This window comes from Typopeltis vanoorti, chromosome 13 (genome assembly GCF_054136105.1).
Source record: "Typopeltis vanoorti isolate ZY-2024b chromosome 13, IOZ_Tvanoo_1.0, whole genome shotgun sequence".
NCBI classification, from domain to species: domain Eukaryota; kingdom Metazoa; phylum Arthropoda; class Arachnida; order Uropygi; family Thelyphonidae; genus Typopeltis; species Typopeltis vanoorti.
In genome coordinates, this window is record NC_143561.1 from 49,699,282 (window position 1) to 49,719,039 (window position 19,758).

Sequence of the window (19,758 nt, forward strand, 5' to 3'; positions counted from 1 at the left end):
CAAAAAGAAAGTGCACATATATTATCTAGCAGTATTTTTTTCGTGTGTGTGTGTGTGTGTGTGTGAGGATGATAATTTTGGGAGGGAGTTAGCCATTAAAGGTGAATTAATTCTGTTATGAAAATTTTGGAAATAAAATTGCATTTTGACACATGCACCTACACATGTTTCGGAGGATAAAGTGTAGGGAAAATATTGCTACTTCAAAACTGCTGCATAATACTGAAAATATGTACATAACAGTTGACTTCATAACTGCCATTTATTTCGATTTGTAGGGAGTGATTGGGGGAAAACAAAAAAAGTTGAAATGAAAAAACCTACAGATTACGTTTATAAAAATTATGCGTTACATGATATGATTCAAGATTTACATATGATTCAAGATTTACATATGATTCTCTATAAAGCAAAATTTAAAAGTGCAAACCTTCGCACAATCTGTGAACTAACCTTCGAACTAAGATTATGAATAAAAAAGAAAACTTAATTAGGAACAGATGGAGGCTGTATTCATTTTTAGATTCAGATTTTCATGAATTTATAAAATAATTGTTTGACAAAAATAATTACCTTCAATCAAGTTCTGGGAGAATTTTAAAATGTATTGGTGATTAAAATAATTAGCCAAAAAATTGATAGTGACATTGATCTTCCAAAGTGATACAATATGAAGTGAAGAAAGTATGAAAGGATTTCTTATTTTGCACTGGCATTAAAAACTATAATTATACGATAAAAACAAGCAGCAAAATGAATATAACTGATAGGTATTTAGTCTGATAAAACTTAAATTCTAGTTACCGAGCAAAAGGCAAGTTGTAGTAGCTATGTTCAGTTGCTGTAGGCAACTGAACATAGCTACTACATACGCCAAATAATCTAGTTAAGTGTTCTTTTCAGTGTGAAGTATTATTGCCCCCTTCTAATGGACATTGTCAAACTACACTTCTTATCCATGTTCTTTCAGCAGGCAGACAGAATATTATCCAGGTTTGCTGGACGTGTATATAAGTCCAGTAAAGAAATGGTACGCTTACATATATGAATTTTATGGAATACAGGAGTTCCTGTTAGTTTTATATGTAGCAAACTCTGGTGCCCCAAAGTCTTGACGCCCATAGGCGATTGCCTAGGTTCACTAATGATAAAACCGGCTTTGCTCCTTTCTGCACCAAATTGCATAAAAATATGTTAATCTAAGGTAAATACAAAATAAGTAACAATTTATTAGTACAAAAATATTTATTACTACATCGGAATATATCAAAAAATATCAAACAACACAGTTTTATGTAAAGTACAATAAAATATTTATAAAAAATCATGAATATTAGTCACAAAGTTGTCAGGTGCAAGTACCACAATTATTATATAATACTCACTAGCTTATTGGGGTTGTTTCATTCTTACACCAATCTAATTGGTTCACGGACAATTCATTGCAGAAAATTCATCGAATGGAAAATTCATCACAGAAAAATTCATCTCACAAACTATTGATCGCTGAAAAAATTCGCCAGAAAACTGAAACGAATTGCGTTGATACTGATATATAAAAAGCACGTGCAGTGCAAGATAAATTTCACAAAATATAATTTTATTATGTATCTATGTATTAATCCGTGCGGTTAGACGAGTGGCTTGTTGCTTCACAACCATATGCCTGGGAAAGGAGTGTCCTGGGTTCGATTCCCATCGCTGACGTGAGGAGTGTAGGATCTTTTTGAGACATAGTCAAGTTAGCCGGTCTTGGGCGAGGACTGCAAAGTTTTTCTCCCCAGTTTATGTGGGGTTCTTCCTCCCACAAGCAAACAGAAAACCGGCCTTGAGCAGATAATGCTTCCACAGACATAGGATACACTGGGAGGCATAGAGAAAAACACCTTATCCTCGTATAACAGTTGCAGTTATAATTTTGTAAATATTAATATTCCATCAACAGAATCTGTAGTAACAAAGTAAGAAAGAATATTTATACCATTTTAGGACGAAATAGAAATTAGGAAACTCACCAATCAATAAAATATTACTTTCACTGTATAAGCATAAAAAATATTATGAAAATCTAAATAAATAATACATAGATCTATCCCTCTTTTACCTTTACGGTGTCGAGGGTTTCTATTCCTTATAACTGCAACTGTCATACGATGATTAGGTGGTTGGCCTATGCCTCCCAGTGTATCCTATGTCTATAGAAGCGTTACGTTCACAAGCCCTGTTTGACTGCTTGAGGGAGGAAAAATCCCATATAAACTGGGGAGATAAACCCTGCAGTTTAGTCCTTGCCCAAGACCAGCTAACTTGGCTATGTCTGAGAAAATCCTACACTCCTCACACCAACAACGGGAATCGAACCCAGGACACTCCTTTCCCAGGCATATGGTTGTGAAGCAACCAGCCACTTGGCTAACCATGTGGACTAATACATAGATACATAATAAAATTATATTTTGTGAAATTTATCTTGCACTGCATTTACTTTTCATATATCAATATCAATGCAATATCATTTCAATTTTCTAACGAATAACATTTTCAGCGATCAATAGTTCGTGCAATGAATTTTTCTGTGATGAATTGTCTCGGCGATAAATTGTCCGGACACGATCTAATCAGTGATTTTTCAATGTGATATATAACTCAATTTTCAGTCAAAAATAATGGAGCTGCCTACTTTTTTGCAGCTATGTCTTCAAATGTTACAAGATGTAAATTCAAACATCTTTCAAGTTTTATCAAAAATTAGCTACCTTATCCACTCACCAAAAGATCATTCTCGTCACCTTAGATCATTCTCATATATAATGATCCCCCGAACCTGCTACTACCAGTCAGAATTGGAAGACAATGCCATTTAATACTCTACTCATTTTTTAGCTTTTTTTATTCTAGTGCCTGTGTGTGTGTATACATATAATAATTATTATTATTCAGGCCTCCATGGAGTCAAATGACTCATCGTGGGAGGCCCACCCTAGAAAGCACAACGTTTATCATCACTACTTCTATTCCTGTTAGTACATCATCTTCTGTCTTAGAGATCCCAATAATCTTTGGACAGGCTGATGCTATAAGAACCACCAATTCATCTCCTTTATTCTGGTACTCCTGTCATTAGCATAAAGAATAAAAATGTCACTGTTTCCATATCTATCATTATCCCCTCCAGACTCCACTGGCTTCAGCATTACCCAATGTATTCCCCCCCCCTTTTTTTCCCAAGTACCTATTCCCACAAGAGGACATCTGTGACCATCCTGATAGTTCTAGTTTTCCTGTATTGACACATCGATTCGTTTAGAGAACAGCATTCTCTCTCTCTCTAGATGCCTATGTTCTTCCTCATTCAAATGTAAGCCATCTCTCACATACAGTTCCTTTCTGTCCTCAAATGCCCTCCAAGTATCCACGTATTCCACACCTCTCTCTTTTGACACATTCTGGCCTATCATACCATTCATTATCGATGCTCTTCTCCTCAGCTCTGGATTATCATACCTAGGCAACACATACTATCCTACCTGAGTCCTTCTATACAACCTCAAGCATGAACCTCAGATCTCTTGCCACCCGATTCACACTGCAAAAAAAACCTGTCAGAAGTGGGATATATCTACTCTATATTATTCATATAGATTAGATATATCCCACTTCTGACAGTTTTTTTTTGATAAGCCGAAATTTGAAACGTTTTTTGTCTTACCAGCCCGGAACGGTGCCAAGGGAGCAGAGCCCCCCCCCCCAGTATACATACATATATATATATATCATATATATATATGTATACATATATATATATATATATACATATATATACATGTATATATATATCATATATATATATGTATACATAGTATACATATATATATACATACATATATACATATATATATATATACATATATACATATATATATATACATATATATATATATATGTGTGTGTGTGTGTGTGTGTGTGTATATCCACGAAGACTGCTTTGGTATAAAGGCAAAATATTAGCTTAATAAATATATAAAGCGTAGTTAATTATTGTCCCTAGACATTTGTCCAGTCCAGTCCAGTGTTTTTCTTCTGTCCAGTTTACTGGACAGAAAGAAAAACAAATGGAAAAAATCAGAGAAGAACTTAACTTTATGGAAACAATAACTACAACACTAAAAAAGAGCCAATTAAGCTGGTTTGGACATGTTTCAAGAATGAACATAGAAAGACTATCAAACATATTATTAAATGGCAGAATTGAAGAACAGTCCAGAAAAGGAAGAAGAAAAAGATGGATTGACAGCATAAAAGAAAGCACACACTTAAACTCCATACCAGAACTACACAGAAAGAAATGGCAAAAATTTGTCTTTGAGGAATTCAACCTGCCATGAGCAGAAGAGACATTTGTTTCTTCCATTTAAAACATTTTATATGGAATTTTATTTCGTTCATTTTTATTAACAATATCTATAAAAATAATACCTCTTAACCAACATGAACCAAGAAAATAATCTTCGTTCCCTGTTATCTCCTACATTTAAAACTCCAGTAGTCCAATTTAGCTATCCAAAGTCTCACTAAAATATATGCCTTTTTAATTTTTATTTAATTTTTTTTAAATTTAATTTGAATAAGCCTATTTGAAAACATTTTAAAATTCACTAACTTTTTACTTCATCATTTTGTGCAAACATTAACTTTCATTAAATCATCTTAACTTTTTATTTCATTCATATCCCAACTTTTTCAAAAATGTGAAAACTTCTATTTATATGTTCTAAATCCTAAATTATTTAGAAAAACTTCCAAATTACTTAGAAAAGACTAAAAAAATAGAGAAAAGCTATAACACTGGAGGAAAAATTAGAAGTTTATATGTTCTAAATCCTAAATTATTTAGAAAAACTTCCAAATTACTTAGAAAAGACTAAAAAAATAGAGAAAAGCTATAACACTGGAGGAAAAATTAGAAGTTATAAAGAGATATGAACATAATGAACGCACAGTCGACATAGTCAGAGCTACAGGAATTTCGGAATCAACTTTAAGAACAATAAGAAATCAAGCAGAGAAAATAAAAGAAAGTTGTAAAAGTGCGACTAGAATGTCAACAACTAAGATAATACAGATAAAGGTACAATTATGGAGAAATTGGAAAGGATGTTGGCCCAATGGATTGAACATGAAAATCAACATGCTGTTCCTTTATCCACCTTGATTATCCAGGCTAAAGCGAAAAGTTTGTTTGATGATTTGAATGCTATAGATCCTGATCCTAAAATGCAATCTTTTGCTGCAAGTTTCACCAGTCAGCTTGCGAGGCTGCAGGAGCTGATGTTGTTGCTGCTAAGAACTTTCCAGCAAAATTTCTAAGTGTTCAGGAACATGGTCGAGATTGAACAATTGCCTCAGCAAGTGTTCAATTTCGACGAAACGTGGTTGTTCTGGAAGAGTATGCTGAGTAGAACATTTCTATCAGCACAAGAAAAGAGGGTCCCAAGTTTTAAAGCTTCCAAGGATGTCTACTTTGCTGTTAGGAGGAAATGCATCTGGAGATCATAAAACTAAAGCACTGATGGTTTATCACTCCGAACACCCAAGCGCACTCAAAGGAGGATTTGCCTGTTGTACGGCAGTCTAATAAAAAAAGCATGGATTACTGGAGCTGTGTTTGAGTCCTTCTTTTGCAATGAACTGCATCGTGAATTGAAGGCTTATTGTGACAGGATAAATGTACCTTTTAAAATTCTTCTGCTTCTGGACAATGCACTAGGACATAATCCAAGCATTGATGAAATTGATGAGAATATGAAATAATTCATTCATTAAAATTTCTTTTGCTCACAGGTGTAAAAGTTCATTTTTTTATCCTTCTGAAGAAACCCCTATCCCTATCTCACCCATGCTAAATTCAACTCACTTTATGCAATTTCGTGTTACGCCATTATTTCATAGAACCAATTAATCGCATAAAGTGACGGACACCTGTAGTGTGAATGAATTCAAGAACAGGTATGACAGCTAGTGCGAATGGTATGGCCTCTTGCGATGAGTTCCTGACTTCCTCTTAATAATAATAATATTTGAACACAGAAGAAGAGTTATTCCCTTTCAAAAAACTATCATATTAAACTATATACTCACTTTGTGCACATTCTGATCCATTTACTTTCTAAAGGACAAGCCCACACAACTGCTCTCTGGGGTATCACACTTCCATGAAGAACTGTAGATGAAGTAATATCTGGTTGTTCTCTAGAAGTATTTGGTAAGCAGGCATAATTTGATTCGCAATTATCGACATGCTTTCTTGGAAGTAATGATGCAAGTTCATTTTGCCTTGAAGGAGTATATACATTACGAGTGAACCCAGCTACGTTTTGATATCTGGTAATATGAGAACATTGATTTCCAACTGCTGGTGGAAGTAAAAGATATTCCCAGGCATGATGAAGAATATCAAGAATATGCTCTCCAAATAATCCGGAATCAAAAGTTTCTGTGACAACCAAGGATACTCTGAAAATAATATATAAAAAATGTATAAAGATTTAAAAAATTGTGGCATAGGTCATGTAAATATAACATTTGCTATAGCAAATGTTATATTTGCTATAACATTTGCAATATGCAAAAAAAATATTTGCTATAACATTTGCAAAAAACACGAAGGTTTGGTTTGGAACAATGCAATATGCTTTCCACTATTCCAAACCAAACCTTCGGTCCCACTAGGATAGTAAGAATCAATGGTATGTTTTTTTTTTGATACTTTGCATATCTTAATTATTATTATTATTATTACTATTGTTGTTGGAATAGCAATACAAATTATCTACACAACAAACTAAGGATAATAGCAAGCAAACTATATTGATTAAAAAAAAGACACTGCTCTGACACACATAAAAATACCAATCTATAAAGCATTATGTGAAAACATTTTAAGATATGCAATTACATCATATGCATTCTGCTCAGACTACAAACTTAACAGAATATAACTGTTGCAAAATAAAATGGTAAAACTGATATTCTAGGAACAAAGAGAACAGCAAACACTTATACAGGCAGCAAGGAACAGAAAACAAAATATTTAAGGTGAAAAACTTATGCCACTACACAATCATGCTAAAATATCACTTCAGTCCAACTTACAGAGTAACCAGATATTAGATATCATATTAGATAACAAGTCCACAAACTACATAACATATAAGTATCATAATCACTATGGAAAAGCCACCCGAAGCTTCTACATATCTGACATGGTTTCTGTCATCGAATATGGTTCCTAGGTTTTGGTCATCGAATTTTTCATTCAATAATAGAAACCTAGAGACCTACAGAGATCTGAAGAAGGCTCTATATAGATATTATAGCAAGACTGAAAATTAGAGGGAAATTACACATGCACACACACACACAAACAAACAAACTTATAACAAATTCCTCTCAAACACCATTAAAAGGACACAAACACACCACATTCAAATCAACCCCCTCCCTTCAAAAAGATTAAAACAGGCTCATGAAGTGGTAATCCATCAACACATGCACTCGCCTCTACATGTCAACCAGAAAAAAGCATTTACACACACACACAATCCAACCACAGATGCAGAAACCCTTGACACTTCTGCACCTGGCAGAAGAAGGCAAATCCATTCCGATAATAGGGTAATCAATGTGTTTCATGGGATAAGTGTTTATTATTATACATTGGAAAATTAGTTTTTCTTTTATGAAAATTCTAGTTTTTAAAATGGTAACTATTTTGCTTGTACAATAGTTGGAAAATATGTATAAAGCATATGATTTCGTGTGTTAGACAAATTTGTACATCGCCTTATTCCTTTCTCCCCCTTCAAGATGAATTGAGTCTTCCAGCCAGGGTTTTCACATCTGTGGTCAGACAGTATATCTTCATATATATGTTTCCAAGCACATACATATAAACAGTTAAATATACAACTGGCTCGTGATTGAAACAAAACCACGAAACCACCACCATCTATTATCTTCTTCAGATAAGCTCTGCAGAAGCTTCAAGGAAGAAAGCAAAAATGCCACCCACAATAACAAACAAGTATATCAAAAAGAATGTACTCAGTAACTTGTATGCTGAATTTTTGTAGAGAAGTAAAATATCTGTATTAAATACAGAATCTATAAAAAAAATATTGAAAGAAAAACAAAAAAGACAAAATGCAGAAAATTATGTATCTTAATATAAAATCATTGCATTATTATTACTACTATTGAACTATGTGTTGTATTACTGCATTGTATAGTGAATTGTATGCACATTCGTACCAATCCATATGTAAATTTCTTTCTCTTTCTTTCTTAATCTTCCCCTCTTTTACCTTTACTGTGTCAAGGATTTCTATTCCTTATAACTGCAACCATTATACGAGGATAAGGTGGTTGGTTCTATGCCTCCCCCATATGTAAATATGATGGATAAATATTTAGGTAGTTTTTAAAAAAATGTATATTTATAAAGAATTAAGTACTCTGTATTTTGTACTGTACAAATAATATGTCTCATTGCATATATATGTAAATACTCTGTATGATAATAAACCTTGTCATTGTCAAAAAAAAAATTATTGTATGGGCACCTCCATGGAATCAGAAGACATATCGCAGGAGACCCAAACTATCCGCACAAGCTATCATACCTCTCAATCAACCTATTAACAGACAAAGCACTCACAACTGACTCTGGCAACAATTTCACTTATTCACAACTCTCCAAGCAAAAAATCTAGTCCTCACAATCCTATGAACCACACCTTTATTCAACTTCCAGGGATAATCTCTTATTCTGATCTCTCTACCAGATGCTGAAGCATTTTCCCTGCATCAATTACATAAAACCTTTTAAGTAACTTAAACGTTTTTATCATATCCCCTCTTTTTCTCCTACAAACCAACTTCTGCAATCCACACACCCTCTATCTTCTTCACCACTTCCTCATCCTCAAGAAACTCAGGAGACCAGACCTCAGCACAGCAATCCAGATGTGGACATATCAATGCCTTATAAAGTGGAATAACAACTTCTTTATCTCTACTTGATAATGTGTTCTTCAATAGCCAAGTAATCTTATGAGCTATGTTCTCTAAACTTTAACTCTCTGTCTACCACCACCACCTTTAAATCTCTAGTTTTATTTATTTCCTGGACTACAGTTCCATCAATGTGGTACACAGCTTGTAACTGATATATCCAAAAATGCATAACTTTACATTTCTCCACATTAAACTGACACCTTTTGTTCAAAACATTTCTGGAACTCATCTTCTGAAATGCTTTTTATTACTGTTACCACAAGACATCGAATGTCAGAAAATTTGTGTCCTTTCAAGGCATTCTTCAATTTTGTGAGCAGCCAAAAGTTTCAAGGGCTAAGTCTTGTGAATACAGAGACTGTTATTGCATCATGTGCAGTGGCATTGTTGCAATGGATGATCCAATTGTTTGACTAAAGTTCAGGTCTCTTCTTATGAACAGCTTCAAGTAATCTTGCCAGTATTTCTAAATAATAATGTTGGTTCGCTGTTTTTTCTTGTTTAATGAATTTGAACTGAACTATACCCTTATTATAAAAAAAAATATTAAAAAAAAAAAGCAATGTCATGATCTGCAATCATAAAATTTGTGCCTTTTTCAGTCTTAGTGATTGTTTTGGCATTTTGTTTCCAGATCATACTGAAAGCACCAAGTTTTATCACCGGTAATAACTCTATCAAAAACAGCCATTTGTGAAGAAAGATCAGAACAAACATCAAACTTCACTGCTTTTGTTACTCAAAATTTGCAGAATCCCTATGCAGAAATTTTGTTCATTCTTGAATCATCCATCAAAATCTTCATACTATTTTTCTGCCTAGACTTAATTCTTCTGCCATTAACAATATACTTAATTGTCTGTTGGACCGAACTAAATGCTGTACTTCTTCCATATTTTCAAATATATGATAGGTTTGTGGTCACCCAGTTCTTTCATCGTCTCTCACCTCATCCTATTCTTCTTGAAGAGGAATATAAGATGTTAGTGTTAGAAAAAAAAAAGCTGCAGAAAAGATGTGCAATTTTGAGTAATAATTACCAATATTGCTTGAATTAATGTTGTACTGTTTATTTTTAATAACTTAGTATGTCTGCATGATTTTTGACATGATTTGTGTGATTTATTAATTGAAATTGCCTTCTTTAAACAGAACACAATAGCGGTACTCATGAGATCAACCATGCAGGTGTTGACCGGTGCGAGTAGGCAAGCACCGCAAAACTCAAGTGGCATTAATAAACAGACTTCAAAAATGGTTCAATGTCGTGAGTGTAATATATATGCATGGCAAAATGTAAGAGATGTGTTTGTGGAAAGACTGAACAGGAGATGGGATGAAAGTGTGAATTTGTAGGAAGTGCGAATATTAGACCACAAGTTAATGAATGACATACATGAAAGAAATGGAATGAAAGCTAGTGAAACTGAGGGAGTGAAAGAATGCAAGAATGTAGAAGAGAACATTAGTGATAAGGGAGTGAAAGGAAGTATGAATGACGAAATAGAAGTGAGTTGCATAGAATGAGAGGTAGTGAGAGTACAGGAGTAATAGAGAGTGAAATTGTCAGAATGCAAAATTTGATGAAAATGAAAAATGAAATGAGGAATATGCAGAGTGATATTAGGCATTTAGTGGAAACTAATGAAAGTGTACCAAAGAATAGAATGAAAGAAAAAAAAAAGGTAAAAGAGATGACAAGTGATTCCAGAACAGCAATGTATGGAGATTCCATTGGTAGAGGATTAGTATGAATGAAAGGAAGTATGAATGACGAAATAGAAGTGAGTTGCATAGAATGAGAGGTAGTGAGAGTACAGGAGTAATAGAGAGTGAAATTGTCAGAATGCAAAATTTGATGAAAATGAAAAATGAAATGAGGAATATGCAGAGTGATATTAGGCATTTAGTGGAAACTAATGAAAGTGTACCAAAGAATAGAATGAAAGAAAAAAAAAAGGTAAAAGAGATGACAAGTGATTCCAGAACAGCAATGTATGGAGATTCCATTGGTAGAGGATTAGTTAACAAGAGAGTCCATAAGGTCTGCTATCCAGGAGGGAGAATAGACAGGAGGAGGAAATGAGCAAGAGAATTAGTGGTGGCTGTAGGGACAAATGATTTAAGTGGATATAAGGAGCACGTAAGGGTGAATATCAGGAGGTTATTGAGAAGAGTGAAAGATAACAATATAGTGGGAAAGGTTGTCAGTGTGTTGGCAAGGTATGACAATGATGAGTTGAAATGGAGAGCCAGAATCATGAATGGTAAGCTAGTGAAGCTGTATGAGGAGAAGAGAATATGGTTTGTGGATACATGACATGTGTTTGAGGGAAGAATGGAATTATATAGGCATGATGGGTTGCATTTGAGTGGCTTTAGAGTGAGTGCACTAGAGAAAGCATTGTAAGATGAAAGTGCAGTGTGTGATGCAAGCAAAAGAAAAAAAGTAAGAGATGAAGTGAAGGATCAGGAGAGTGGTACCGAAGGGCAGGCATAGTGGGGAAATCACAACCAAGAAGTGGCTTGGATAGGACTGGTTATAGACCTAAAAATGAACTGCAGCTTTTGTTTGCAAATGTCAGAAGTATCAGAAATAAGGGAGATGAAATGGTTTCACTGATTGCCCAAAAATGTTGGAATAAGTGAAAGATGGTTGAATGAAGAAAATCTCCTAATTGGAAGGATACAGAATTTTTCACGAACATAGAAAGGACAAGAAGGGGGGGGGGTGCCACTGATGATAGCAGAGAAATTATGTCACATAAGGTAGACATGAAAGAGGGAAATAGTGGCAATGGTTATGAAGCAGTGTGGCATAAAGCAGAGATTGAGAGGAAGACATATTTAGTTGGATGATGCTATAGGCCAGGGAATATGGAGGGTGGTGATGATGAAGATAAACAACTTGGATTAGTGAACAAAGGAATGGTAATTACTATGGCCAATTTTAATTAATTATGGCAGTATAGATTGTAATGTAATCCTTCAATAGATAAATCAAATATAAATAACTCATCTCCATTGCATATAGAATTCATCTCCCCATTCACTTCAGATGAAATAAAACAAGCATTAAAACAAATGAAAAATGGAAAAGAAAAAACCTGGTGAAGACCTAATTCACATAGAATTAATTAAATGGGGAGGAAACAGTATAATTCACCATGTCACAAACTTACTAAATCTATGCCAAGAAGAGGGGAAGATACCAGAAAACTGAAAAAATGCTACTCTGATACTGTTATTTAAAAAAGGGAACAAAGAAGAAGTAAAGAACTGTAGACCAATTAGTATTCTCTCCAATCTGTACAAAATTCTCACAAAAGTAATAACAACAGGTTAACCCCTCTTCTAGATTCAAATCAACCAGTAGAACAAGCAGGATTCCGTAAAGGTCTTAACACAGTTGATCATATACATGCAGTAAAACAAATAATACAAAAAGCTTAGAAGAAAACCAATTGCCTCTCTGTTTAGCCTTTATTGATTATGAAAAAGCATTTGATTCCATCAAAACTAATGCAATAATCAAAGCATTCCAGAATCAGGGAGTTCCTGGAGAATATATGGACCTCCTCCAGGAAATATACCACACTGCAACAGCAACAATCCAACTTCGCACAAGTAGCAATAAAATATAAATTGAAAAAGGCATCTGACAAGAAGACTCGCTATCACTCAAAATCTTTACAGCAGTCCTTCAAGAAATATTTAATAATATAAACTGGACAAACCTTGGTAAAAAAATTAATAACAGAAACTTAGCACACCTAAGATATGCAGATGATATCATAATTTTTGCAAACATTCTGGAAGACCTTAATATAATGATAGAAGACCTATATCATGAAAGCAGAAAAGTCAGTCTAAAAATAAACAGAGAAAAAACTAAAATCATGTTGAATCATTTTGTAACACCAAAAAATATAATAATATAAAACAATTTTTTGGAAAGAGTCTCTTCATATACATACATCTCATTGATCTAAACTGGGGACTCCAAAAGGAAATAATTAGGAGAGTTCAACTTGCCTGGGGTGCATTCAGAAAACTGAAGAGCATTTTTCAAAACAATGATGTCCCACTCTGTTTAAAAAGGAAGACATTTAACCTGAGTATACTTCCAGTCATCACATATGGTTGTGAAACTTGGTAGCTAACAAAAGCACTGGCAAATAAACTAACAACTCAAAGAAAAATGGAAAGGTTGATGCTAGGCATCACATTAAATGATAAGAAGCAAAACACACAATAAGAAGCCAGACTCACATCACTGACATCATTCTTCATCATAAGTGACTAAAATGGAAATGGACGGGACATCTATCCAGAAGAGAAGATGAGTGATGGACCACCATACTAATGAACTGGATTCCAAAAGAAGGGAAACAAGGCCAAGGATGTCCTAAAAGAAGGTGGAGAGATGAACTGTCAAATTTTGTTGGGAAAAACTGGTCAATGATTGCCAAGAACAGAGAAAAGTGAAAAGAACTGGAGGAGGCCTTCGTCCAGCAGTGGACAGAAAATGGCTGAAAAGAAGAAGAAAGAAGAAGATTGTAATGAAGAGATAGCATTTAGAAATAAGGAAAATGAATTTCTCGAGGTCTTGAGACATAACTATCTCAGGCAGCATGTGAAGAAGGGCAAGCAAGGATTGAAAGGTGTAGATCTGATCATTTCATCAGAGGATGGAAATCAAGAACAGAGCCCTGTGGCACACACCACTAGTCACAGGCCTGCTGGACTCCACTCCTGAATGAAATCTGGAAGAAGAAAGTATTTTGGAGGCAGTACAAGATAAATAATGGCAATAATCAGTTACAGGAAGAGTATAAAGAACAACCAAGGAGAGTGACTCAGTAAGAAAACAAAAGGGCAGTAGGAGCAGAAACAAGAGAAGAAAAACCCTAGAGAGTTTTTAGATATGTGGCAAGTAGAAGGAAGAATGATTATGGTAGAAGACATTGTTGAGGTATTCAGTGATCAATTTATAAGGCTTCATCAATTTCATGGAGTACAGTTCCATCAATCCTTTCGCCCCAAAATGCATAACCTTACACTTTGCCACATTAAAATTGACATACGTTCTCCTTTGCCCAGACTGTTAGTCTATCAAAATCATCCTGCAAAATTTTAGCATCATCTGTATTAACTATACCCAATTCTGCATCATCAGCAAACATTGAATAGTTCCTCTCAGTTTCTTTCCTATATTGTTAATGAACAAATTAAATAGTAGTGGCCCAAGAACAGAGCCTTGTGGCACACACTACTAGTCACAGCCCTTCTACTCGACTCCACTCCTGAATGAGCTACTCTCTGATATCTCTTCATCAACTAAACAACCTCTTATCCACTTCACCAACTTTATATCCATTCCCAAGTGCTGCAATTTACTAATTAGAATTCCATGTGGTATCCTGTCAGAAGTTTTTCCAAAATTCAGCAATATCACTGTAAATTCATTACCTTTTTCCAACTCAGCTGTCACAGTATTGTAAAATGTGAGCAAGTTACTAGGGGCATGACCCACTCTTCACAAAAACCATGTCCCCCCCGCAGCCACCCATAGTTTCCCATTTCTGTCTATCCATTCCTGCATTTTGCTCGTGACCAACTTCTCCAATTCCTTGACTATGACACCTGATATGCTGATTGGTTGGTAATTTGCTACATCAGTGTTAGAGCCTCCTTTATGCAATGGAACTATTTTCTCCTCTTTCCACCCCTTGGGACTAACACAGAACTGAGACTTAGATTAAATGTGGTCAAAGGCACTGCCAATTCCCTAGCACCTTGTAATAAAACTCAAGCTAGTATACCATCTAATCCCACAGCTGTATTCACATTAAGGTTCGGTAATATGCTTTGCACCTCCAGCTCATTTACCTCACTTTCTATAAGCCTTTGCCTCTCTCTCGTCATTGCAATGTCACCACCTGGATGATACTCTAATAAAGTGTTCACTTAGTAATTCTACTATTTCACCTGATTCAATTACCTCCCTACCATCAGCATTTGTTAAAGTCATTCTGCCATAAACATTCTTCCTTTTACTTGCAACATAACCGAAAGAACTCTTTTGGGTTATCTTTGGACTGCATTGCTAATTTCCTTTCATACTTTGCTTTGCCTTTCTTACCACACTGGTTACCCTTCTGGCCTGTGCTTTGTACTGCTCATATGCCTGTTGTCACCTTTCTCCTTGAATTCCTTCCAGAATTTTTGTTGTTGTTTTCATAGCTCCAGCTTAATGGTATTCATTCATTTAACTCCCTCTTGATTTATTCTCCTGAATTAGTTATGCAGTCTGCTATTACTTCCTTCTCATGCACTATCAATACTCAGCCCATGACACTAATCCAAGCAATCTCCTAATCTTGTCATACTTATCAGTTTTGTAATTCCACATATATTCCCTCTTAACTGGAAATTCCACAAATTTAGTCTCAGGTCAAAATCATATGATCTAGCACTGAGAGTACTCGATCTAGTAATTACATCAGAGAATTTATTTATAATCAATATGACCATATTGCCACCAATTTCATAACTTTAGTAACTACACAAATTCTATTTCTTTCTTCTCATGTGTCTTCTTCTCCTTCTAATCTCTCATAATAATTATCTGTCCTCCACTCACACTCATTGAGCTTATTTGCTGATACACACTATCCCCATCATCCTTTACATTTTCCTTTATCCCCCCCCCTCCCCGGGTCTACAGAAGCATCCATATGTATAATTTGTTCTACTGGCTCTACAGAAGCATCCATATGTATAATTTGTTCTACTGGCTCTACAGAAGCATCCATATGTATAATTTGTTCTACTGGCTCTATCTCACACCAGATGGCCTCAAATGTGCTATTTTTACTGGTCTGCAATTGAACTTCTACTCTCTTTGGTTGCGGTCCATTGGCTATTATCAGTAATATTCCTTCCCCCATTCTTTTCTCTCTATCCTCCCTCAACATACTAGACCCCTTCAGATTCTATCCCACTAATTGTATCAGTCAGCCATGTCTCACCAATGCCAATAACCTTTGGCCAGGATGAACTAAACAATTCCCCAAAACTCCTCTCCCTTGTTCTAAATTCTTCTGGCATTAGTTTACATAAAGTGCAAAAGCCCATTAGGCCCACTGCTGTCCTGATGCTTTATACAAACCTTCCTGTTCTGCTTTGTTACCTGTGGTACTGACTTAGGCATTTTATGCATACTCTTATACTCAATTGTCTCACTGTCATCTGTATACCCGCTCAGCAGTTCTCCCCCCAACAAAAAAAGCTCTAGTTTCCTTGATTTTGCACATCCACTTTCACTTCATTCAACAACTTTTTCTGGATGCTTAACACCATATCCATTCAGATGCAAACCATCTTTCCTGTACAAGTTCTTTCATCTGTCAAACTCGCTCCACACATCAACAAATTCCACATCATTACTCTTGCATAACCTATGCATCGACTCATTTGCTACTCACTATTTTAACTTGTTCAATCTTTTCTTTTGCTACTTTCATGTCCTCCCTCATATTATACTTTTCTCCTTTCAAATCTGGGTATGCACATCCAGCCAAAACAATTAACTCTTTCACTTTACCCTTTTGTGCTCTGATAGCCTCACTAACATTGTTAATTTTTTGCCTAATTTTGCCATTCTCTCTGTCTCTCTCTGTAAAATCACATCTCTTATGATAAAATCACCATACAAGACTCTAATTAATTTTTCCTTCTCCCTTAGTCAAACATTCATTTCTCTTTTCTCACATTCTTTCTTTCTTTCTGCTATCAGCTGACGTTTCTACATTTGCTCCAGTTCATGCTTTGTCCTGTGTATCGGTTTGCATAACCAAGCTATATCTCTCATTATGGCCAACTCTTCATTCTTTACATCTGTTAAACTATTATTCTTTCAATCCTCACTTTTACTCCCTCACTCTCTCTCTCTCTCTCTCTCTCAATTGTGTCACTTTTAATCTCTCTTTCCATGTTATCTTTCATTACACCATCACCACATTTTCATATGTAATCGCTGTTCCATCCAGCATTTCAATCTTGCAACCTGACCTGCACGTCTGACCCCTCACTTTCATAGAATTTTCGGCACACTCTCCAACCACTATCACTTTTAAACACAAGCTTATTTTCTTTAGGTAATGCGTACATCTCACAGACATTGCACTGAACAAATTTCCTCTGAATGAATTAAACAATGAAACAAAGATACCTTGGACACCATTGCTCTGCTTTACATTGGTGTCCAAGTGCCACAATATGTAACTTAAAATGCAGAAAGACTATATTAACTATATTTAAATAAAAATTTTAACTTAAATCTCATCAATACCACAATGCAAACTATTTCTACTACAATTTTTAACTAATATTGCTATGTTTTTCTAAACTAAACAACTTAGCTTTTGGAGCTCTTCAAACACAGGTCTGCTACACAATGCCACCTATTTTCAAGGTACTCTATGATAATGTTTATCAAAGAGTGCCATATAATGTTCATCAGCATAAAAAACCTGCAATATATTCTTTGGTGTGTTCTTCTCATAGGATTAATTGCCTTAGGACTTAATCCCAATTCCTCTCTGCTGCTCATGACTGCAGTCAGAAAATTTTCTGATACTTAGTTCTTTACTGTACAAATTTAGCAACTCATCCACATTTAACTTCTTCAAGCTGCTGGGTCAGGATGACAATCTTTTTTTTTTTTTTATGTGTGCTGATAATATCATCATTCTCCATGGCATCTATAATATTTACAACTTCTTTTCAACATATTCATACTTTGTAAGGTGACTACAATCTAGACGAGACAAATTATGTCAACTGTCCTGTTGATGTTACACCACCATCAAGCTTCTCTGGTGGTAAGCTTATCATTTGCATGAGATTCTTTTACACATTATACAACCACAGATAGACACAAGGCTTTAAGCAATGATCCCATCATCCAGTTCTGAAAGTGGTCCAACACAACCTAACAAAAACTTCAGTAGATACCAAAGGTGCATATAACAAGACTCAACTATATGCTATTTGAAATGCAAACGAAAGTTTTAAATTTAGATAAAATGTAAAAATCTATAAAACAATTATATTTTTATATTACCATTTCTGAACTTGGTAAATCATACAAAAAAAAAAGAAGCTTATTTGGAAATTTATTAAGGCTGAGATGCATTGTTATTTCTAATTTCTTCAAATAAACATTCCTAAAAATTAATTAATGAAAACATAAATGAAATAATGAAAAAAAAAAGATATATAATAAAAAAAAACATAGTTCTTACCGTTCAGGAATATCATTAGGAACTTGCAAGTCTGTTGATGGTTTATGAATTAAAACAATTTCATTATTCAAGAAATTTCTCTGAAATGCAGCTCTAGCTACCATACACATAGCTTGAGACATCTCACAAGCAAATATCTGTGAAGCACCATTTCTGGCTGCTATCATGCTGTAAAACAAAGTATCATACTCAATATGAAAAACGTTGATAAAGAATTTAACTCTGTGAAATGAAATACACAACAGAAAATAACGGAATCAATAAATTTTATTTCTGATATTTCTGTTATGTAGTTGATTTTCAGGGAATTAAGCTAATATCATGAGAAACACATTGAAAGTAAAAATGCTTCTTATGGAACTCAAGATAGCCTATTTTTTCCACTCTGTTTTAAGAGATGGTTGATTCTTCGGATTATGCCAAAGCATAATGGACATTTTAAAATATATCTCTTCATCTATAAATTTGAATACTTCTTAAAAAAAGAGCGCTGAGGTTCTACCCCATCTGAGCCTAAATCTCAACAATGAGTCAGCCTAAAATTTGGGTAATTGTTATTAGTAACTGTATGTCATATGTGCACACATACACACACACAGCTGGAAAAGAAGTCAACAGACACCACAGTGTGAGGAACAAATAACCATGGTTCCAACCTTAATAGGATATAGGACCTCCTTTCGCTGAGAAGGCTGCAGCATTCCTATGAGTCATACTTTCCACAAGCATACAGTAATCAATGGGAATTTTGGACAATTCTTCCTGTAGGTATGTAATTAGGTCCTGGACTGTTATGGAGTGGATGTCCCTTGACTCACCAGATGCTCCAGTTCATCCCACAGATGTTCAATAGGGTTTACAGGCCTCTGTGGAGGCGAGTCAAGTGTGGCGATGTTTATTTTCACAAACCACACAGCTACAGCAGCAGCCTTATAACATGATGCAGTGGTTTGCTGAAAGAGACAATGGTCAGTTCCATAGAAACGCCACAAAGTAAGAAGCATTGCATTGTCTAGAATGTTCAGATAACTCTTGGAGTTTAATGTTTGTGGCACCACAAACAGAGGGGTCCAAGGCCAAATCAAGAAAAACAAGACCATGCCGTCACACTGCCACCTCTGAATTTCATAGTTGGGGTTATGCACTTTGGTAAGAAATGTTCACCTGGCATCTGTCACACCCTGCTACACTGCTTATATATATATATATATATATATATATATATATCAAGATTGACATATCACGATCTTGTGTAATATATATCAAGATTTTTGATATATATATATATATATATATATCAAGACAATGGCTGATCGACAATCAGCTATTGTCAATTCACTGCTGGATAAGGTCTTTCCAAGATTACATCAAA

At 34.9% G+C, this 19,758-nt stretch overlaps 1 protein-coding gene across 1 annotated transcript in view; it reads right to left on the reverse strand.

Moving 5' to 3' along the window:
- Window positions 1-19,758, reverse strand: part of LOC150100137 (protein arginine N-methyltransferase 9-like) — a 140,915-nt gene that overhangs the window by 59,030 nt on the left and 62,127 nt on the right. The window contains exons 6-7 of the mRNA XM_090402507.1: window positions 18,387-18,554; window positions 6,139-6,513 (exon numbers count right to left, since the gene is read on the reverse strand). Of these exons, the coding sequence (XP_090258633.1) occupies window positions 6,139-6,513; window positions 18,387-18,554 (543 nt within the window). The remainder of the gene's footprint in view (window positions 1-6,138; window positions 6,514-18,386; window positions 18,555-19,758) is intronic.